This window comes from Choloepus didactylus, chromosome 21 (assembly GCF_015220235.1).
Source record: "Choloepus didactylus isolate mChoDid1 chromosome 21, mChoDid1.pri, whole genome shotgun sequence".
In the NCBI taxonomy this organism is placed as follows: domain Eukaryota; kingdom Metazoa; phylum Chordata; class Mammalia; order Pilosa; family Megalonychidae; genus Choloepus; species Choloepus didactylus.
In genome coordinates, this window is record NC_051327.1 from 47,630,930 (window position 1) to 47,652,554 (window position 21,625).

The 21,625-nt window shown below is 54.6% G+C and overlaps 3 protein-coding genes across 8 annotated transcripts; 2 read left to right on the forward strand and 1 right to left on the reverse strand.

The window, feature by feature from the left end:
- The first annotated feature begins 846 nt into the window (after nucleotides 1–846).
- IL27 (interleukin 27) lies at nucleotides 847–5,475 on the forward strand. The gene is made up of 5 exons (XM_037814429.1): nucleotides 847–877; nucleotides 2,871–3,043; nucleotides 3,126–3,224; nucleotides 4,115–4,273; nucleotides 4,984–5,475. The coding sequence occupies exons 1-5, from the start codon at nucleotides 847–849 to the stop codon at nucleotides 5,233–5,235; spliced, it is 714 nt and encodes a 237-aa protein (XP_037670357.1). The 3' UTR covers nucleotides 5,236–5,475.
- APOBR (apolipoprotein B receptor) lies at nucleotides 5,373–12,166 on the reverse strand. 3 transcript variants are annotated; one of them, XM_037814423.1, is made up of 4 exons: nucleotides 11,209–12,166; nucleotides 6,698–9,388; nucleotides 6,344–6,609; nucleotides 5,373–6,249 (listed from the first exon to the last, which is right to left on the reverse strand). In XM_037814423.1, the coding sequence occupies exons 1-4, from the start codon at nucleotides 11,263–11,265 to the stop codon at nucleotides 6,180–6,182; spliced, it is 3,084 nt and encodes a 1,027-aa protein (XP_037670351.1). In that variant the 5' UTR covers nucleotides 11,266–12,166; the 3' UTR covers nucleotides 5,373–6,179. The 3 variants fall into 3 exon arrangements, with proteins under 3 accessions (XP_037670351.1, XP_037670352.1, XP_037670350.1); XM_037814424.1 differs by lacking the exon at nucleotides 11,209–12,166 and adding an exon at nucleotides 10,714–10,755; XM_037814422.1 differs by lacking the exon at nucleotides 11,209–12,166 and adding an exon at nucleotides 9,718–9,862.
- Nucleotides 9,532–20,925, forward strand: CLN3 (CLN3 lysosomal/endosomal transmembrane protein, battenin). 4 transcript variants are annotated; one of them, XM_037814427.1, is made up of 17 exons: nucleotides 9,532–10,010; nucleotides 11,358–11,535; nucleotides 11,717–11,839; nucleotides 11,992–12,070; nucleotides 13,189–13,285; nucleotides 14,670–14,741; nucleotides 15,144–15,223; nucleotides 15,341–15,426; nucleotides 15,868–15,940; nucleotides 16,028–16,171; nucleotides 16,969–17,081; nucleotides 17,757–17,803; nucleotides 17,885–17,953; nucleotides 18,047–18,102; nucleotides 18,235–18,328; nucleotides 20,298–20,438; nucleotides 20,547–20,925. In XM_037814427.1, the coding sequence occupies exons 3-17, from the start codon at nucleotides 11,794–11,796 to the stop codon at nucleotides 20,664–20,666; spliced, it is 1,317 nt and encodes a 438-aa protein (XP_037670355.1). In that variant the 5' UTR covers nucleotides 9,532–10,010; nucleotides 11,358–11,535; nucleotides 11,717–11,793; the 3' UTR covers nucleotides 20,667–20,925. The 4 variants fall into 4 exon arrangements, with proteins under 4 accessions (XP_037670355.1, XP_037670353.1, XP_037670354.1 ...); XM_037814425.1 differs by lacking the exon at nucleotides 9,532–10,010 and adding an exon at nucleotides 10,255–10,690; XM_037814426.1 differs by lacking the exon at nucleotides 9,532–10,010 and having other exon boundaries at nucleotides 10,774–11,535.
- Nucleotides 20,926–21,625: the final 700 nt, after the last annotated feature.

Sequence of the window (21,625 nt, forward strand, 5' to 3'; positions counted from 1 at the left end):
GTCCCTGATCTGAACTGAGGACTGAACCCAACACTGACTCCCCCCAAGCAGAGCCCCCCAGGTCTTTGAAAGCTCTGAACGCAAAGCCAGACAGACCCTGGACTTTGGCTCCAGACTGAACTCTGAGTCCAGCCCTAGACCAAACCTTAGCACTGGTTATAGACTGAACTCTAATCCTAGTGCCAGAGGAGAGTTTGGCTCTGGTCTTATCCGGCCCTAACTAGTTACCGACTGAGCTCTAATCCCAGTCCTGATGCCATCAATCTGAGCCTGGACCCTGCCTAGGCTGAGACCCTTCCTGCCCCCCACAAAGCCCCCTCCCAGCTATCCACTGAACCCTGACTTCCCTCACAACCCCTTCCCCCAGCCATCTGGTAAACCAGAAGGGAGTAAGGATGACTCAAAATCCCCAGTCTCCTCTGGCGGGCAATGCCGCCCCTGGTCATCCACCTCTGAAGGACTGTGGGACAATGATGGCCCTAGGATGGTGGCAGAGCAGAGAGGCAGGAGGGGGTTCAAGCCGTTGGGGACTAGCAGTGAACAGAGCTGGAGGTGGCTCACCCAAGGTTTGGGAAGTGAGGTGAGGGCTGGACCTGAGAGCTTAGCAGGGTGTCAGGAGCTTGGATTGCCCAAAACCCCAGCTTCCCGCCACCCCCTACTGCACCTCCCACCCCCTCTGGGAAGGGAAATTACGTTTCCCCATTTTAGCAAGGGGTAGTGAGGAGGGAAGACTGAGTAAACTCAAAGCTGAAAGTACAAGCAGGACGGAAAGTGAAACCGGCACAGCCCCCAGTATAAGATGCCCCCAACCTCGGAGATGGCTGGCCAAAGAGGCTCGGCCCTGACATGGGCCAGACCACAGGCGACCTTGGCTGGCGTGAGTTTGAGACCAGGGCTGGGGGCTTGGTTGAGATTGGGCAGAGAATGGGAGAGCTTGGCTGGTGTGGATGGGGGCCAAGGGCTGAGGGTCAAGCAACTTGTCCGAGACTAAGGATATAGCTGGCTGGAGGATGGGAGGCCTTGGCAGTGGGACAGGGGTAGGGGGGAAGGTCCAGGACTGGACAGAGGATGGGACTGTTTTGCTGGCATGAATGGGGGAGCGAGCAGAGGGACAGGTGTTTTGTCCAGGGCTGGACAGAGGATGGGAAGCTTTGGCTGGCATGCATAGGGAGGGTGGGGCAGGTGGCTTGATCAGGACTGGGCAGATAAATGACGGTTTGGTTGGAATGAACGAGGAGGGGCCAGGCAGTTTGGCTGAGCCTGAGAACTGGGGCTGGCTAGAGGGAGGGCAGCAGGAGAAGTGGGCTTGAGTTGGGGGCTAGGGTCAAGGAATCAACAGCCTGACTGGGTAAGGGGTATTTAATCTGAAGCTTGGACAGAGGTCCAACCAAAGACTCAGGGGCTGGAATCAGAGCTTGGGCAGAGGAGCAGGTGGAGGATGGAGACAGAGCCTTCATGAGTCAGGGCCAAGGACCCAGGATTGGCTTCTGCATAGAAGATAGGAAGAAGCCAGGGGAGAGGCCTGGGGGCTCCAGAGCTCAAGTTGGAAGGGAGGGGGAGGTAGGAAGTGGCACAGCACGATTCTAGGGGCACAATATCCACCAGGGCTTGGGGGTACCCCTTTCCCTCCCCCAAAGAGCTAGGAAGAATTCCACTCTGCCTTACATCTCCAAGATGCCAGAGGGTCAGAGTGGTCCCCAAGTCAAGGAGCTGAATGCCAGAGATCTTGGTCATTGCCCACCACCTTTGGAAGTCCATGGGGAGTGGCAGTTCTCAGAAGCTCCTCTTAACCTTCATTGAGAGGTCCTTTCAAGGAGCAGAGCCCAGGGGATGGGGGGTGAGAATGGTGACGGAGGAGGCATGGAGAGGTGGGAGAGCAGGGATGGACTTAGGGGTGAGTTTTGGTTTGTGTTTCGAGGAGAGTTGTGTAACTCCAGTGCTTACTTGATTTCCTCTCCCTGAGGGAGAAACTGCTGATCACTGCCCTCTTCCGCGAGCTCCTACCCCATTGCCCCTTTTCCCTCTGTCATGGAAACATGGGACAGGAAGCACACCAGCTGCTCTAATTCCCCCATTTTACAGATGGGAGCCTGAGGCACAAAGACAAGAGGTGACTTACCCAAGGGAAGAACCAGAATGGGAGAAAAAGGTTCTGCTTTCCATTTCAGGCCCTATTCCCCCTCCTGGCACCCTCTGTCCCTCCCACCCCCACAGAACCCTGGTGGAGACTGGCTCATCCTGTTTTCTGGACCCCCTGGGAGAGAGCCTCTGGCACTGCCAGCCCATCCCTGGGGCCCAAGTGGCCAGTTCAGGCCATCAGGACCGCCTGGCTGGGCCTCTGGAATCTTTGGCAGAACAGAGCGTGCCCATTCCAGGGGGAAGCAACTGCCTCCTCAGAGGTTTCTGGGAGCAGCACACAGTCTCTGCATCTAGAATGATCTAGAATCCAGTCCCAGCTGCCCCACCCTCTGGCTTTGTGACCTCGGGCAAGTCAATTTCATCAGGTCTCACTTTCCTCAACTGCAAAATGGGGAGAACAATAGCACGCAGGCTGTCTCATACGGTTGTGCAGGTTGTTCACGGGAAAAGTCTGTTGGCCGAGATCGGTGGGGGGGGGGGTCAAAATCCAGCCTGCAATCTGCTTACAAAGGTGGGCACTCTGTGCAGGGCTGGGTCTGCCTGGGGCAAGGGGTGCTTTCCTTTCCTACAGACTTAGGGTACCTGGTGCCTCAATAACCCCATCTCGTAAGTGGTTTGGAGGAGCCAGAGAGGTGATGCTTGTGAAAGTGCCTGCACCGTCCTGGCGCACGCTCAGAAAAGGTGCGTTCTCACGCTCTCCCCTCATCCCCCCCACCCCCCAATCTCTCCAGGGCTCAGCCTGTTGCTGCTATCCTTGCTTATGGCCCGAGCTGGCATCTGGGGATTCCCGAGGCCCCCAAGGAGGCCCCCCCTGAGCCGGCAGGAGCTGCGGAGGGAGTTCACGGTCAGCCTGCGACTCGCCAGGAAGCTGCTCTCCGAGGTTCGCGGTCAAGCCCACCGCTTTGTGAGTCTCCCTAGTGCAGCTGGCTCTGGGGATGGGCAGACCCCACCCCCACTGGCCCCCACCAACAGACCTTGCCCCACAGGCTGAATCTCACCTGCTTGGAGTGAGCCTGGACCTCCTACCCGTGGGAGAGCAGCTCCCCAATGTTTCCCTGACCTTCCAGGCCTGGCGCCACCTCTCTGTGAGTGAGGACTGGGGAGGAGGAGGTGGGGAGCTGGCAGTAAGGCTGAGAGCTGGGTTGGATGGGGATGAAGTTGGGGATCAGATTGAAGATGGCTTTGGGGGTAAAGCTGGCAATAGCCTCTGGATGAGGTTATGTTGTCGGATATAAGACGAAACTGGAAAGGGAGGCAGTAAGGGTGGAGATAAGAGGGTGAGAAGCTGGGTGTGGAATGAGATTGGAAATAGAGATAAGTATGGAGGAGGGATAGCGCTGATGTTGGGGCTGAGAATGGGGAGGTTAGGGATCGGAAGAGGATTGGGGATGAGGGTAAAAAGGAGGTGGGAAATGGAGAAGGAATGGGGATTGCTGGGGCGGATGGAGGCTGGAGGTGGGATGGGAGATGTCCTGGAAAGACATTGAGAACGAAGCTGGACTTGGGGATTAGAAATGGGAATAAAGATGGGAAAGAGGTTGGAAACAGGATGGGAACAAAATGAGAGGATGAGATGGGATTGGATGATGTGGACAGAAATGGAATGGGGTTCAGGTGGGGTTGAGAAGAGGGTAAGAGCAAAACTGGAGATGGGAATGGAATGGGGCCGCAGGTGGGGAGTGACGTGAGGCTGGAGATGGGGATGGAGGTGGCGATGAGATCGGGGATGGGACTGAAAATGAGCTTGGAAGTGGAGATGGGAGTGGGGATGGGGGTGAACATAGGGAGGGAAGGGGGATGGAGATGAGGTTGAGGATGAGACTAGATATGGGGGTGGGGTGGGGTTGGGGTTGGGGTTGGGGTTGGGGTTGGAATGGTGGTTGCAGGTGAAGATGGGATGCAGATGGAGATGGGTTTGAGGTGGGTCATCCTTGGCTCGGGGGCCTTCCCTGACCCCTCCCTTCCCCTTCCATAGGAATCAGAACGGCTCTGCTTCCTTTCTACCATGCTGCGCCCCTTCCATGGCCTGCTGGGAGGGCTGGGGAGCCAGGGGGGCTGGACCAGCCCCGAGAGGAAGCAGCTGTGGGCCGTGAGCCTGGATCTCCGGGATCTGCAGCGGCATCTCCGCTTCCAGGTAAAGTAGTGCCCAGCCAGCCTCCTCGACCCTCAGAGGCCAACACACAAAAGTGAGGTTCTGGGGCTCCCTTTTTAAAACAGCCCCTGCCTTAAGGTTGGAGGTGAGCATCTGGAGGGAGATGCTTCAGATCCTCCATGTGTGTGTGTGGGGTGGGGGAAGGGGAGCTGCCCCAGGGCCTTGGCTTTGCCCCCTGAACTTCTGACTTCTCTTGGGAAGTTGTTCTTAAATGAGAGAAGAGCTCTAAAGTGCCCAAGACAGCATCTGGCATCAGCAGCCCCTACAGTAAAGTTGGTTTCCCTCTCCCTCTTGTCCTCTGACATCACCCAGTTCTTCCTGAACATCTGAAAGGCAAACAGGAATTTTACCCTTAATCAAAGGAGAATAAAAAATGCAGGCAGTTGTGCCACCTCTCTGCCCATTTCTGATCCTAAGACAATCCTTAACGGCAGAGAGGAACTTCCTGAACCCCAAATCCCCAAGGGCCATCCTGGGGGAGTGACCCAGGTCTGCGAGTCTCTGGACTTCCATTTTCTTGAGCCAAAAATTCAGGCAGGACATGTGAGATGATGACATAATGGGGCTGTCCAGAGCAATCATGCCTTGTGGTCACTGATGTCATGATGAACCACTGGGTGCATGAAAGGAATGAGGATTTGCTCAGGTTCTCAGCCTGGCTGTCCTCTGACCACAGGGGCCTCTCCTCACAGGTGCTGGCTGCTGGATTCAACCTCCCTGAGGAGGAAGAGAACGAGGAGGAGAGGGGGCTGCTCCTGGGGGCTCTGGCCCCCTCCGCACAGATGTCAGCCCAGGCGGCCTGGCCCCAGCTCCTCTGCAACTACCAGTTGCTGCACTCCTTGGAGCTTGTCTTGGCTCGGGCTGTGCGGGACCTGCTGCTGCTCTCCCAAGCCGGGCTCCCAGCCCAGGCCTTGGGGTACCCAACACCCAGCCCCCAGCACTGATGGAGTGACTTCAGGATGGGGGTCCTGGGCAACAGGACAGCCTCCACCTCATGTTCCTTCGACAAGGCAGGGCTCAGCCAGCCCCCAGCCCCGGGCTCCACCCAATAACTTAAGGCCCCACCAGTCCTGGCCAGATATTTATTTCATAGATATTTATTTATTGTTTAGGACAGATGGTTTATTTATTGTTTGGGGGCCTGCTCGGGCTAGGCCACCAGGCTGGGTGCCTAATAAAGCACTCGTACGTTTCTCTCTGCCTCAGCTTCTTTTCAGAGAAGAGCTGCCAGAGACCCAAAGGGCAGAGAGGCCTGGCATGGTGTCTGCAGCCTCCAGCCACCCTGGAACCGTCTCTGCACTTACATTTTGGGGTCCCTGGTCCACCTCCCTCCACTCTGACCTGTTCCGCTGGTGGTTGACAGAGTAACCAGTAGAGTTCTGAGGCTGAGCTTTCGTTTTGGAAGTTCAAGGCAGCCAGTCTGCTGCCCATGAAATTTTGATTGCAGGTGATGCTCCTCAGGCCCTCCAAAACCCCTTTCCTTTGGGCTGGCTTTAACCCCAGAGGTCCGTGTTACTCCTACACAGCCTTGTGTCGGGCGAGGGGGAGGTGGGAGCTGAAGAGACAGAGAAGGAAGGCTGTGGAGATGACTGTCACTGTCTCTCCCAAATCTTCTCTTCAATCCTCCAGCAGCTGCGGCAGGTCGGGGAGGTAATCAGGGCAGGGAGCCACGAGAGGTGCTCCCAGCCTGTGCTGTGGACTCAGACTTCCAGAAGTTCAAGGCCCTCAGAGATATCTGATTTGGTTGGCTCCATGCGTGACACTCCAACAAACAGGCCCAGACGGTGGAAAGGATGCATCCAAGCCAGCAGGGAGAGCAGGGGGTACAAGGCCCAACCAGGCCATCTGGCCCCACTCAGGGCCCAGCTCCGGGGGTCTCGGGGCCCAGTCACTGGGGCTTTGGCTGGCCCAGTCGAGCCTGCAGTTCCTGCATCATGCCGGAGTGTGCAAGGCCAAATCTAGAGGGAGAAGACAGGCCATGGGGGCTGGTACCAGGTGCCCACAGACTCCTCCCCACTCTCCGTCATCACTTCCCCCCACCCTCATGCCTACCCGTGTCCCAGGGGCCTTCTCCTGGCAGGCATCGGGCTCCCTTCAGGCCTCGGGGGGCTTGGCTCCGGGGCTTCCTCTGACTTGAGAGGGCTCTGCTCAGGGGCTGCCAGCTCCTCCTCTGGTGGGGGGCTGGGAGGCGCCTGCTGCTGCTCAGAGGTGGGGGTCCGACGGAAAGAGGGCCGGGAGCGACGCTGCGAGGAGCTGCGGGAGAGGAGCACTCGGCTCCGCGGGACAGAAACGTCCAGGCGGGACCCGGGGAGCGCGGCCTGCAGGGAGGGGGCACAGAGTACTGGCGACTGACTGGCTTCCCCGATTCCTCTTTGACCAGCCCTGGACCCCACCCGGAGCCCTCACCTCGCTCCAGCTGCCCCGAGCTTCCCTCCCGGCGCTTCCGACTTCCTCGGCAGCCTCTGCCTCCTGGCATGGCCCAGGCTCAGCCTCTGGAGGGTCCTGGTCTGTTGACTGTTGCTTTAGACCCTCGACATCCCCCAGGCCTTCTGGATCCACCTCCTTGGCCACTGGCCCCTGGCCTTCAGGCTCCTCGACATCCTCCATGTCAAAGAGCCCTCCTCCCTCTCCCTCAGGGAGTTGGTCCCCAGGCTGCCCCTCACTGTCTCCCCCCTGTTTCATCACTTGCCACACTCCAGCCTCTGTTTCATCCAGCACCTGCTCTCCTGGGAGCCCCTCGGCCTCCACCATGGCTACGGCCCCCTCTGCCCTCGCCACCTGGAAGCCCGAGGTAAAGTGATCCGTCCCACAGCTTCCTTCTGCTGCTGCAGACTCCCCAGCCTCGGCCTGGCCGGCCTCAGGCCCTCGCTCCCAGACCTCCAAAGCCTCTGCTTGGCCACCCAGGCCAGTCGCCTCCCCTTCTGCCGAGCTATCCAGGCCAAACTCCTGCCCACCTCTGCTCTCCCCCTCTGCAACCTCCTCAGGCTGGACCTCCGCCAGCTCCACACCTCCCCCAGCCTCCTCTCTCCCTTCTGCGTCCCAGGCCTCCCCAGCCTCCCTTTCAGGCCCTTCCTCGGCCCGGTCCTCCCTCACATCCTTATCCCCCACAATCTCAGCAGCTGAAGAACTCCTGGTCTGTGTGTCCTCGCTGTCCTGGAGGCTCGGAGCCACCTCCTCCAGGCTCCAGCTTCTCCTGGACGTTCTGTCTGTTCCCCACGGCACTGCGGCCTCCACCCCGGCACCCTTGCTTTCTCTGGTGGCATTCTCTTCTGGTGCCTGACCTGCCCCTGCTTCAGCTACACAGCCTCCACTTGGCTCCTGGTTCTCCACATCCAGGACCTCCCCCTCCTCTGTCCCACACCCAGGGTCCTTTGCTCTCTTCCACTCCCCCCCTGCCTCTGGGACCTCTGATATACCAGAATCCCTACTACCTTGGGCCTCAGCCTCCAGGACCTGGTCCCCTGTAGCCTCCTCACCCTCTTCAGCATCTGGTCTTTCTTCCTGGGTGTCTCCTGTCTCCCCATTTCCCCAGGCCTCTGCCTCAGAGACATCAGGCTTTACAGAGCCCAGGTACCTGGGACATTCCTCCAGGCTCCCTTCTGCCTCCTCTTTGCCCAGGACTGGAACTCTCCAGAGCTCTTCCTCACCCCCCTGTCCTCCCTCAGGTTTCTTCTTTGTTGGGGTCTGGACCCCTTCCATCAGCTCAGGTTCTGGGCCTTCAGTGACCTCATGTTCGAGGCCACCCCACCCCATCCTCAGGGTTTCTTGGCTGCTCTGAATCTCCTCCTCGCTCCTCTCCCCTGCAGACTCCTCCTCAGGCCTTGCCTCTAGAGTTGCCTCCAAATCAGCCTCACCTTCAGCCCCTTTTGCCTCTTTGTCCCGGGGCACCTCGGCCTCTGCAGCCCAGCAGCTTCCTTTCAGCTCCTGGGCCTCCTCTGCCTGCACCACCTCTTCCAGACTGGCCTCGTCAGCGCCGATCTCAGAGTCTGGCCTCCCCTCAGCCTCTATCCCACCCTGGGCTGCCTGGCCCTCGAAGCCCTCCCCTACCTCCTCCTCTGACCCCCGGCCTCCTGCAGCCTCGCTCCCTGCAGTCAAGTCCTCAGCCTCTTCTTCCGCTCCCTCGGTCCCCAGGGCCTCGGTGTGTTTGGAGAAAAGGCTCTCAGCCTCTCTCTTCTCATCCACCAACTCTTCCCAGGCTTCCTTGGAGGCCTCTTCTAGGACCCAGATGCTGTCAGTACCCTCTGGGGTCCTTTCTCCTGAGACTGCCCCAGATTCTGTCTCCTTGACTCCTGGGAGGTCAGTTTCTTCCCTGCCAGAGGTTGACCGGTCCTCACACTCTGCCTCTGGTCCCTGCATTCCTTGTGCCCCTCTAATTTGGGCACCCCTCACCACTACCACCATCTCCTCTTCCATCCCACTCCTTCTGGCCCTGGGCTGCGGGGTCTCCTCTGCAACTGCCTCCTTGACCATCTGCTGTGTCTCACTGCCACCCCCCGCTGCCTTTTGCCAGCCAACACCAGCCTTCCCCTCCGGCTCCCCATGCCAGGTCCACTCTGACTCCGCCCCTCCGGCCACCCCTGGTTCTTTCGCCTTGACCTCTTCCTCCTCCTCCTCCTTCTCCTCCTCCAGTTCCCAGGTTCTCAGCGTCTCCCCTTTGTTCATTTCCTGCTCATCAGGCTCCTGCCTCTCCTGGGCTTCGCTGCTCCTATCCCAGCCAGCCCCAGACTCTGCCTCAGACATCTTCCTGGCCTCCGAGGGGGCACCTGGCTCCTGGCACCTGGTGGTCTTTGCTGCCTCCCAGGCCCCGGCAACCTGCCTATCTGCTTGGGACCCATGGGAGCTGCCTTCTCTCCAACCCCAGGTCTGTTCTGCAGCTGAACCTCCCTCCTGGTATCTCCCGGCCTCTCCAGATCCCCTCAGTTCCCCATCTCCCTCGCTATCCCTGCCTCTAAGGCCCTCTGGGGCCTCCTGGGCTTCCTCCTCCACAGCTCTCCCTGTGGTCATCTCCCCCAGTTCCTTGGCTGCCTGTGCCTCCCTCCCCCCTGCAGTGGGGACCTCATCTCCCAGGAGGTAGGAGACAAAGGTGCTGAAGGAGTCCTAGAAAAAAAGAGGGAGGGACAAGGGCATTAAGGGGAGACCCAGTCCTCTCCCTGGGGGTCCTGGGCCAAGGAGCCCAGGGGAGAATGAAGAGGGGGTTCTGGGATTCCAGAGAAGGACAACAAGGAAGGAAGAGGAACAAGCCAAGATTAGGGGTATGTGGACGTGTTTGTGGAGGTGGGGGGGTTGAAATCCAGCAAAGACTGCGCTAGGATGCTGCTTGATCCTGGGGAAGGAATCTGGGGTCTGGGGAGAGACTCAAAGGGAAGAGGGAAGGTGTAGAGTCCAGGTGACAGGGTGAAAGTCCTTGGCATTGCTGCCCTTCTCACCAGTGCCCCCCTCAAGGCCTGATGCAGCCCAGGGAGGTGTAGCCGGAGGAACTCCATCCTGTCTGTCCCTGTCTGTGTGTCCAGAAGGTCGGCAATGACCGTCCCCACCCACCAAGGCAAGTCAGTCCTCCCTGGGGCTCAAGACACTTCCTCTTCCCCTGTCTCTCTCTGACGAGATCCTCACCCCTGCCGCTAGGCCCTGCCCACCCCTCCAACTCCCATAGCAGCCACACCCCAGGCTGGGAAATGGGTGTGCATCACACAGGGACTCAGGTGTACATTTGGAGCTAAAGGTAAAAGGGGGAGGCCAGAAAGAGAAAAATTGGGAGCAGGAGGGCCTCTGAATTAGGGAGGGGGGAGGAGGCATGTGGCAACTGTAGTTTAAGTGACTCAGGTCTTGTATTCACACCTCAGCCATTTCCGCCTACCCCCACCCCCACCCCCCCAAGCCACAACCACTCTGTGAGAGGAAGCTGGGGTTTGTGGTTCCTGTTTTGCCTGGGGACAAGGGGTGGGAGTAAGGAGGGGTCTTTGGGGCTGGTGGGAAATCTGGCTTCTCCTTTCAGGGCCATTACTGTTTCCCCACCAAAGGGGAAAAGGGGCTGGCTTGGTGGCTTCAAGGCCCAGCCTCTCCTTATCTGAGATCATTCTTGCAAAAGAGAATTCAGTTTAGCTTTAGGGTTGTTTGTGTCTGCCTCCCACTCTCCTGTGAGTTCCTTGAGGGCAGACAACATGAAGGAAACTTCACTGAATTTCTAGGGCTCTGTCTGGGTAGGTCCCTGTTTCATTGCTTGAGTGACCTGGGAAGCACATCAAAGGGAGCACATTTCACACAGTACTCAGAGGCCTGATGAGGGAGAGAGCTGGTAGAGATGGGAAGAGGCTGTTGGAAGCCAATAACAGAGATATACCGGGGAAGGATGTGATGGAAAGAATTCTGGAGGCTGCTTTGGCAGCCACCTAGAAGAAGAAGGTAAATAAGGGAATCACTCTTACCTTGATGTACACCTCTCTCTCTTTCCCCCACTTTCCTTTTTTTTTTTTTTTTTTTTTTGTAATTTAGGGAAATTGGGTGAGCTCACAGAATCAGAATCTTAGGATGTAGATCATTTGTCTGTCTAAGCATCCTCGAGGCAGGCAGGAATCTGCAGAGATGAAAGGGTCTCTAAGGTCACCTTTTAATCCGAAGTTGTATGATCGTCGGCAACTTTACTTTTTTGAACCTTGGCTTTCTCATCTGTAAAACCAGGGGTTGGACTACCGTGATATTCCTTGGTTCTAGGATAATTTGGTAATGGGGTCTCTTAACGGCCTTGGACACTTGCCAATAAATAATTCATAAAATCCCGTTAGGTGGGTGTTATCTTAATTTTCGGTTTCTAAAACAATTTGTAAGGGCAACAGATAAGAATAAGAATGACAATGGAGCTGGCCGTCTTTGTTCCCGGCCGGGAGCAGCCCTATCCGAAATTAATGGGCAAGCGGCCATACTTGTTTCTGGCAGGTGAGGGCAGCGGCAGAGGAGCTGAAGCCGCCTACAACCATCATCAGTGCTGGCAGGATCACGTCTCGGCCTTAGGCGTTGCTAAATCACGTCATGGCTCTTCTTGCAGAACCCACCCGCTCTAATTTAAAATCAGCTGTTCCAGGGTTCTCCCGGCCCCTCCCCCGAAGGTGGGGAAGGCCTGAAGAAGAGACCGAGGGAGGACCCGGAAGTGGCGAGGATCTCCGAGCACGTGATGGGGAGACCCGCCGGCACTGTCACGTGACTCGCCAACCTGTCGCCCCTTGCTCCAGAACGCTCAGCTCCTCTTAAAGGTACAGGCTGCAGGGACCCTGCCTCCGAGGGGACGGGGAGGAAGTGAAGTCCGGATGGTGGGGCGTGGGAGGGCGCGCGGTGGAGCTCCGGGTTTGCGGGATGGATCGCGGGGCGCGAGTGCCGCGGAAAAGCCGAAGCTGCGACCGGCAATGGGGCGTTGAGCCTTCTCCCCTGTCGTAGACCCTCATCCGCCCCGTCGGAGTCAACTCTGAACTCTCGCTGACCTTAGTCCCTTCGGGGGACCCAAACTCAATGCCATGGCAGCCGGTGCGGGCTCGTGGCGGAGCTTTTCGGATTCTGAGAGTAAGTATTCCCGGCGCTCTCACGGGCGTGAGCGCCACTGCTCACCTGACGGGCTCGGGAGCTGGCTCAGGCCACCGGGGGAAACCCGTGGGGTCGTCGGGGAGCTGCGAGTGGGATAGGGGGTAATGCCCTCCTCGGTGTCGCCCTTCCAGGGGAGGAGACCGCCCCCGAACCCCGGCCTCGTCTGTTGGTCCCTCAGGGCGGCTATTGGAAGAACGCGGTGGGCTTCTGGTGAGTGGTCTGAGGAATTCGGCAAAAGTCAACATGGGGCTGGAAGAGGGAAGGGACGGGAGGAAAGCAGGTGGAAAGGGTTGAGCCTCGGGAAAGAAGCTGAACCCACAAATATTTGCAGAGCCAACTGTTTTGCCCCGAGGCCCCTTGTAAATTTCCCAAACTTGTCTTCTTTACTTACCACCTTCCATTTAGACCAGATCCTCTTACCAGCTGTAGGATCATTTACTTCAGGTATTTCCTCCAAGCAAGTCAACCTTGAAATGTTTAAATACACTTATTTCTTTAAAAGGAAGTCTTACATCACTACTGTAAATGGAAAACCAGTACTTTCTAAAGGCACACTTAAATAAGTGCGTCACCACTAAAATTTTTTAAAAAGTCATCAGTCTGCCTCCAGAATCATTCAAGTGCTTCCCCGTAATCGAAACAGTGGGGACTTGGGTGGCAGGTTGGGTTGGAAGTGGCTGGGCCATTCCAATGCAAGAATTTGTGAGAGTTACTGAGCCTCAGTTTCTTCAACAGTAAAATGAAGGAGTAAAGTACTATTTCATAGGCTTGTGAAAAGGACACTTATGCAATCCCTGTCCCTCTGCCCAGTTTTCTTCCCATTGGTGATTGCCACTCTAGGAGATGAAAGTAAGCGAACAAGATCCTTTGTGGATCGTAAAGGGCTTCTATATGCCTTGATTGCTTCAGCATGCTGTGAGATAGCCAGGATTTGACATATGAGTAGACCGAGGCCACTCAAGTAGGAAACGGCAGACTTGGGACCTGAACATTAGGCTTTGGGCTTCGAGCCCGGGGATGTTCCTCCTGTACCGCAGTGCATCAGAGCCAGGGGGGCAGTCAGTGGATGAGAACTACCCCAGGAACTGAATCATAGAGCAAATTCAGAGGAGAGAGTGATCAAGGAAAGCTTCTTGGGAGAGGTCTCGGAGCTTGGATGTGAACCCAGGTGTGTGATTCCAACCTCCACACTGAGTGGAGATGGGATCCAGTAATGGGGGAAAAAAGAGGGAACTGATTGAAGGGTACTGGGAAGGGGGAGGTTTGGCTCTAGACTGTGGGTAGATTGTGGGCTTAAAAGAGATTAAGGTCTGTTCTGCCCTTCCCAGGCTCCTGGGCCTTTGCAACAACTTCTCCTATGTCGTGATGCTCAGTGCTGCTCATGACATCCTTAGCCACCAGAGGGCACCTGGGAACCAGAGCCACGTAAGTACACCTCTACTGCCACGTTTGGTCCCTGTGGGAAGATGAGGGACTCCTCCTGGGGTAAAGACCTTGTTCGGGTTTGCTAATGCTGCCATTATGTAAAATACCAGAAATAGATTGGCTTTTATAAAGGGGGTTTATTTTGTTACAAATTCATAGTCTGTGGTCATGAAAATGTCCAAATTAAGGCATCAACATGAGTATACCTTCACTGAAGGAAGGCCAGTGGCATCCGGAAAACCTGTTAGCTGGGAAGGCACGTGGCTGGTGTCTGCTGATCCCAGGTTGTGTTCCAGCTCCTGTGCATTCTTCAAAATGTTGCTCTTGGGACATTTTGTCCTCTCTTAACTTCTCTGGAGCAAGCTCTGGGCTAGCATTTCCAAAGCATCAGTGAAAGTCTGCTTTCAATGGCTGTCTTTAAAATATCTCTCTCAGCCGCTCTCCAATATGTCCCTCTCAGCTGCTCTGAGGTCCTTCTGTTTGTGAGCTCTTTTATAGAACTCCAGTGATTAAATCAAGACCAACTCTGAATGGGCAGGGTGCATATCTCCATGGAAATAATCTAATCAAAGGTATTACCCACAGTTGGGTGGGTCACATCCCCATGGAAACATCTAATCAAGAGGTCACACCTTAATTAAAAAGATTAATCATTCTGCCCCCACAAGATTGCATCAAAGAATGCAGCTTTTTCTAGGGGACATAATATATACAAACTGGCAAAGACCCCCTTGGAGAAACTTGTGGAATGGAGTGGCCGAGAGGTAGAGCAAGGGGGCTAAAGTTTCCAGTCTCCCAGATACTCAGAGCAGGTAACTAGCACAGGGTTTGCAAACTCGTATGCGGAGTGTGTGGGACTACGGCAAAGTTTCTCAACTTTGGCACTGTTGACATCTTGGGCCAGAAAGTCTTTGTTGTGGAGGCTTTCCTGTGCCTTGTAAGATGTCTAGCAGCATCCCTGGCCTCTACTTACCCCCAGTTGTGATAACCAAGAATGTCTTCCATACATTGCCAAATGTTCCCTGGGGGATAAAATTGCCCCTAGTTAAAAACTCCTGGTCTGTGGTGCCCCATCTAAGGCAAGCAGCCATCACCTTGCAGGTCCAAGCAGATCCAAGATAAGATTTTCTGGAAATCTAGGATTTTATACGAAAGCTTCTGTATGTCTTAACCCAAACAGAGTCCATTTTGCAGGGCCATCTTTGGCCTGTGGGCCCACTAGTTTGAGAATGCTACGGAACCTCCCCCAGCCCCCTGCATTGTCCAAGTACAGATCCTGAAGGTCTGGTACTGACCCAAGGCCACGCTTCAAGAACTGGCAGAGCTGGGACTGGAGCCACCATCCTGCCTCCCAGGTAATGCAGATTTTCCCATCTCCCCTCAGGTGGACCCCGGCCCAATGCCTGTTCCCCATAATAGCTCATCTCGATTTGACTGCAACTCCGTCTCCACGGCCGTGAGTACCCATCTGGTCCTCCCCCCTGCCCCAGGCCCTCTTGCTCTATAAACCTCACTCCCAACCCCTTAGCACCAAGCAGGGACTATCACTGTGATGATGAAATTAAGATTGCTGTTTACTGAGCCCTTTCTGTGTGCAGCATATCTTAGCCCATTTAATTTACCCAACAGTCCTACGAGCTAGGCACTGTTATTAACCCCGCTATTACCCTTAGAGAATGTAAATGCCTTGACACACAGGTAAGGAGTGGCAGAGCTGGGGCTTGAACCTGGATCTGTCCAGCTCTGGGGCCTGGGTTTGTAGCAGGTCTGACTGGCTGGTTCCTCTCTTTCTTGGACCCCTTGATTTAAAGAATGTTCCTGGGATGGTCTGGGATAGCGCTCTGTTCTCCTGTCCCAGGCGGTGCTCCTGGCAGACATCCTCCCCACCTTCCTCATCAAGTTGCTGGCTCCTCTTGGCCTTCACCTGCTGCCCTACAGGTCGGAGCAGGGGTGGCGGGAGGGAGGGCAGGTGGGAACTGGCAGTGGGGAGCTGGGAGCTGTGGTAGGGCTGGGTCACGGAGACCTGAGGCCTGACTTCTCCTCTCTCCCCCTCAGCCCTCGGGTTCTTGTCAGTGGGGTGTGTGCTGCTGGAAGCTTCATCCTGGTTGCCTTTTCTCATTCGGTGGGGACCAGCCTGAGCGGTAAGTGTGAGTGCCTGTGTGAGGCGGGGGCCTCAGAGGCACCTCAAGTTTTCCGGGGGGGGGGGTTGTTTTTTAACCCTCAGAGGCCAGCTCAAGCTCCCACAAGTAGGAGATGGGTGATGAGGGCAGGTTGGAGGGATAAGTGATGGAGATGGAAAGAAATGGATGGATGGGATGGAGGTGGGACTCGGTGACAGACGTGGAGGAGATGTTGAGGAAGGGGCCCCCCTTCTGGTTTGAAAACTGGGTGGTGTAGGTGCTGTTGCCTGACACAGGAGATATGGAGGAAGTAGAGGGCTCAACTTCAGGTTGGGAGCTCACCCTGTCCAGGAGACACATTTTTAGCCCACCGAGCCAATGCGGAGGAGGAGGCCAGGCTCGGACACCTTGGCGGATAGGGATAGGCCAGTGTGGCCACCTCTGTGCTTGCCTTCCCCCCAGGTGTGGTCTTGGCCAGCATCTCGTCAGGCCTGGGGGAGATCACCTTCCTCTCGCTCACTGCCTTCTACCCCAGGTAAGCGGGCAGGGTAGGCAGAGAGGGGAGGGGACGCCCTGCTGGCGGCATTGGTCATTCTCAGTGCTCCCGTGTTGTCCTCCTCAGGTCTGTGATCTCCTGGTGGTCCTCGGGTACTGGGGGAGCAGGGCTGCTGGGCGCATTGTCCTACCTGGGCCTCACCCAGGCTGGCCTCTCCCCCCAGCACACCCTGCTGTCCATGCTGGGGATCCCCGCCCTCCTGCTGGCCAGGTGAACTGCCCTGGGCTGGGAGGAAGAGGGATACAAGAAAAGGGATTCTGGGAGGACATGAATTCCCAACTCCCATTGTCCCGGGTTGGAGTTCTAGTGCTGCCTCCTGTTAAGCTGTGTGACCATGGGGCAAGAGACTTGACCTCTCTGATCCGCCATTTCCCCATATCTCAAATGGCAATAGTTCTCCCTACTTCCCTGTGAGGCTATGTGCCTGAAGCGTCTAGCACTGTGGGATTCCCGAGGTGATTTGAAAGTGGGACAAGGGTGGGCCGTATTTTCATGGTCATGTGTGTATTCTCACGTGTTTTAGGGAAAAAAATTTTACTAGCCCATCAAACCTATGATTTCACAGATAAGTGCTTTGGACAAGGCCATGTAGAAAAAGTGAGTCTATTTAAAAGAATATACAAAGTAAAAAAATGGTAGATACAGGAAGAGTGGATATGGGAAATATCATAAAAGATGGGCAATTCTGGCCTAGCACAGAACAGTAATTAGGATAATAAGTATAAAAAAAAGAACCAATGCACATGGGTTGAGCCAGAAGTCAAAATGAGGGCCAATGGGGACAAGCAACATGGAGGCAAATTCCAACTCAAGGAAGGGAGAAGTTTTCCACAGTTGGAACTCTCCAACACAGGTTGGCATGCTTTAGAGGTAGTGAGCTCTCCATCTTTGGAAATATACAAATGAGGAGGGACCTGCTTTGGGAATGAGTGGATTAGATGGCCCCTGAGGGACCTTTCTAGCCTGATAGAGTCTCTTTGACCCTTCTCCATTCTACCCACTCTTAGCTATTTCTTATTGCTCACGTCCCCCGAGTCCCAGAACCCTGGAGGGGAGGAGGAAGCAGAGACAGCAGCTCGGCAACCCCTAATAAGCAACGAGGCCCCAGAGACAAAGCCAGGTAGGAGACCCAGGGGTCCCAGGCCATTAGGTCACTTCATCTCTCTGGATTTCAGTCTTCTTATCTCTACAGTGGGCACAGTCAAGAGAAAAAGGGGTGGGTGTGCTGGCTGTGGCCAGAGCCAGACATATGTCTTCTACTCAACACACATTTCCCTGAGTGCTTACGAGGTGCCAGGCATCCTCAACCCTAGGGCTACAGTGGTGGCTAAGATAAGGAGAAGAGACAGATTCATAAACCAATAAATGAGTCAGAAGCAAATTATTTTCACGCATTGATAAGTGAAGAAACTAAGATAGTGATGTGATAGAAAATGACAGGTGGGAAAAATCGAGAGGGGATTTACTTGAGAGAAGGCGGTTGGTGAAGACCTTTTCGAGGAAATGACACCTGGGCTGAGACTTGAATGACAAAGAGTCAGCCCTGTGGGACACCTGGGTCAACAGCTCACAGGCAGAGGGACCAGCTATGCAAAGGTCCTGAGGCGGGAATGAGTTGTGGATGTTCAAGAAGCAGAAAGAAGGGTAGGGGGGCTGGGGCAGAGTAAACAGCCATTGAGGGCTGTCCAGGTGGTGGGCAGAGGTCTCACCTGGTTAACTCGTGCACACTGGCATCCCTTGGCTGAGCCTTCAACGTGCCAACTTCACCTGCCCTTCTCTCTCTATTCCCCTACAGTCTCCAGCTTGAGCCTCTCCTTTCACGAAAGGTGGGCTGTGTTCAAGGTATGGATGGTGGCCATGCTGGGTTCCCTGGGGGCAGCACCCATCTCCCAGCCTTCCACTGATACCTTCTGACCCTTCCAGAGCCTGCTGCATTACATCACCCCCTTGGTCCTGGTTTACTTTGCTGAATATTTCATCAACCAGGGACTTGTAAGTAAGGGGTACTGGGAGGGGTTTGGAAGTTGCAGTCAGGGTGGGGCCTGCATGTCCCTGTCCATCTCCCCTGTCTGGTCTTTGCTGCAGTTCGAGCTTCTCTACTTCCGGAACACATCACTGAGTCACGCTGAGCAGTACCGCTGGTGAGAGGAGGAGGGTGGGTGGCAGGACCGGCAGTGGCGTGGGAGAGCCACTGGCTGATGGAGTTTGGAATTGGGAAGGGCTGCCCCGCCGAGTGGACACTGGGAGAAGTCTCCTCCCCCTCCCTGTCTCAGGTACCAGATGCTGTACCAGGCCGGTGTGTTTGCCTCCCGCTCTTCTCTCCACTGTTGCCGCATCCGCTTCACGTGGGCCCTGGCCCTGCTACAGGTACCGAGTCCCCAGCCCTCACTCCCCTTCCACCTCAGCTCCCAGCTTCCCCAGGCCCCTCAGCAGGAAGGGTTTATTGCACACTGTTGTGTTCTAACCCCTGGGAACAGAAGGCCAGCACGGAGCAAACTGGGTACAGACCGCAGCTCCTGCACACAGTAGCTGTGTGACTTAGAGCAGGTCTCCAGACCTCTCTGAGCCTCAGTTCCCTCCTCTGTAAATTGGAGGTGGCCAACATCTACTTCTCAGGGTAGTTGTAAGAAGTAGAGATAAGAAGAATGGAAGAAGATTTTGTGTTGTGTTTTAATCAGTCAGAAGCACATATTTAAAGTTTGTTTGCCTAAGCCTCATGTAAAGAAACAGGCTTTTAAATAATGTTTCAGACTATAAAAAAGGTGCAGCTCTTTTATTCTGGGTGGTTAATTATAATAGAATCGATGACTTCACAATCAATAAATTGTTTATATCAAATTGAGTAAATTCCACTACCCTTGGCAAAGAATGCTGTGGCTTTAAGTGAACAGATGCAGTTCTCTACAATCATGGGACAAATGCAGTTTTGCATAACCAGCATTCCCTGTTTTAAGGTTAAAAGAGTACAACCCCTGAAGATAAAGATAAAGATAAACCTTTAACTATTGCAGGGAAGTCTTTTGTCCTTTTTAGTAAACTTAGAACTCAATTTTATGATAAAATAATACAGAATAAGTATAGATTATATTTACATATTCTGGAAACAGCATGTAAATATTCTCTAACCTTCCTTATTTAAGCAGTAATGCCAGTCTGGGGTTTTGCACTCCCCCAAAGTCCAAAATTGTTGTGTCGACTGTCCTTAACTCAGTATACTCCACTAGTTGCCACTGAAACTTATAGCATGTGGTTTTAGTTGTAATTTTAAACCAAGACTGCTTCTTAGAATTAGGGGCTTATAGTAATTTATTTCTGTTATAGGAAGTGTCTAGCCTAATGCTACGGCTGAAGGTGTTTGCAGTGTTTCTTGAGGGGTGGGCTAACCACTAGTTAACATCAGGGTTACCAGGGTTTGCTTTTTTTAAAAAGTGCAGATCTTTGGGCCCACCTCAAACTTCCAGAAATAGAACCCCCAAGGAGTGTGGGGGGGAGGCCCGCATAATACATTTTGAACAAGCTCCTCAGGTGCTTCTTAGGGGCTAGAAGAGTGTGAAGTGCTGGGTGGGGCGGACTCCCTGGAGAGTCAATGCAGTGTGCCCGGGGCTGGGAGAGCAGGATCCCGCTGAGGGGTGGGGGATGGGGACACAGGACAGGGTCCTGCATCCTTGTGATGGGGTGGGATAAGGGAGAATTCCCGAGAGGTTGGAACATCTGAGCCAGGGTTTGTCACCCTCGGCCCTGTTGACATTTGGGGCCAGCTTCTTTTTGTTGCGGGGGCCTGTCTAGGATGTTGGATAGTGTCCCTGGCTTCTACCCCCAGAGGCTGATAGCAGCGTTCCCCACACCCCCAAGTCTTGACAACCAAAACTGCCTCCTGACATTGTCAGATGGCCCTGGGAGAGGCAAAATCACCCGCAGTTGAGAACCACTGATGTAACCATAGCCTCGTTCAGTAAAATGGGGGGAAACGCCATTCAAGCAGCCCTTGGGAGGAGGAAATGGGACAGGAGTTGGGAGAGATCCTACCCTAAGTTGGGACATGAAGGGTAACAGGGAAATCCCAAGTGAGGGCCGGAGGGATAGCATTCCAGGCGGGGGGTAGGCGATAGGAGCAAAAGCAAGCAGGGGAAGGGACCCACAAGTTAGTGCAGGGTGCTGGGGATGGGGTAGGGAGAAGGCCTGCTTGGGGCGGGTGTGGGGACTGGTGGGCCAGGCTGGGTGCTGGGATTTTACCCAAGCCTGTCATCCCCTGTCCCTCATCAGTATCTCTCAGAACCAGGGGCCACTGGATGGGATGCCCAGCCTCTCTTCCTGCCCCCTCTGTCTCTGCCCACAGTGCCTCAACCTGGGCTTCCTCCTGGCTGATGTGTGGTACAGCTTCCTGCCGAGCATCTACCTCGTCTTCCTGATCATTCTGTATGAGGGGCTCCTGGGGGGTGCAGCCTACGTGAACACCTTCCACAACATCGCCCTGGAGGTCAGCGCTGGCTGGGCGAGGGCTTGTGGGTGGCCTCCCTGGGGAAGTCAGGCAGGGGCAGGGACCTCCAGAACTGAAGCCTCTGCCTCTGCACCCCGCCCTCCCCAGACCAGCCATAAGCACCGGGAATTTGCGATGGCGGCCGCCTGTATCTCTGACACCTTGGGGATCTCCCTGTCAGGGGTCCTGGCCTTGCCTCTGCACGACTTCCTCTGCCACCTCTCCTGACACTCCAGCTCCGTGGGACACAGGCCCTACTGATCTGAGGGTGGGCAGGCAGGTCAGACACCCAGGCTGACACCCCAGAGCCCATCCATGAGCTCTGCTCCCGGACTTCCCCGCGGTGCTGGGAATAGAGGATGACTGAGGCCCTGCCCCCCTTTGAGGGGGGCGCGTCTGAGAGCCCTGATTTCCTCCCACCCCCCAGCTGGTCTCGGGGAGTTTCCTTCTTGGCATTATGCCCTCTGAATAAATGCCTATTTTGTAAGTTGGTATCTTGTGTCATTTTTCTCTCTGGAAAAAAAAAATACTATAAAGTAATATGTGCCCACTTAGGAGTATATGTAGAAGAGTAGAGAGAAGCACTTCCTCAGATTTCTGCCCAGTCTTTGACGCTTCATTCATTCATTCATTCATTCATCCATTCATTGTAAGGGACAATCTAGATACATTTTTTGCCAACACAAACGCTTCAAAAGTTGAAAGAATTGTTCAGTGAATACCAATATATGTACCACCCAGGTTGAACCTCTAACATCTTGCCATAACTGCTTTATCACATATCCAACCCTCCATTCATCTTTTTTTTTTCCTGATGCATTGTGAAGAGGCAGACTTTAGTGCACTTCTCCCTCGAGACTTCAGCATGCACATCATTAGCTAGAATTCAGTATTTGTTTACAGTCCTTTTTTTAAAGGTACAATTTATAGAGAGTAAAATGCACAGATCATATATATATATATATATTATTGTGGAATATATTTACATAGAAGTGATAACTTTCCAAGTGCAATTTAACAAGTAGTTAGAAATTTCAAAGAATGTTATGGGTTTCAGTTCCAACAGTTGCAGTCATTTCCCCATTATCAAATGTAATGTGCAAAAAGGTAACTTTCAAAGTATGATTTAAAAAGTAATTATATAGGAAATCTCCAACAATGTTATGGGTTATGGTACCATGGTTTCA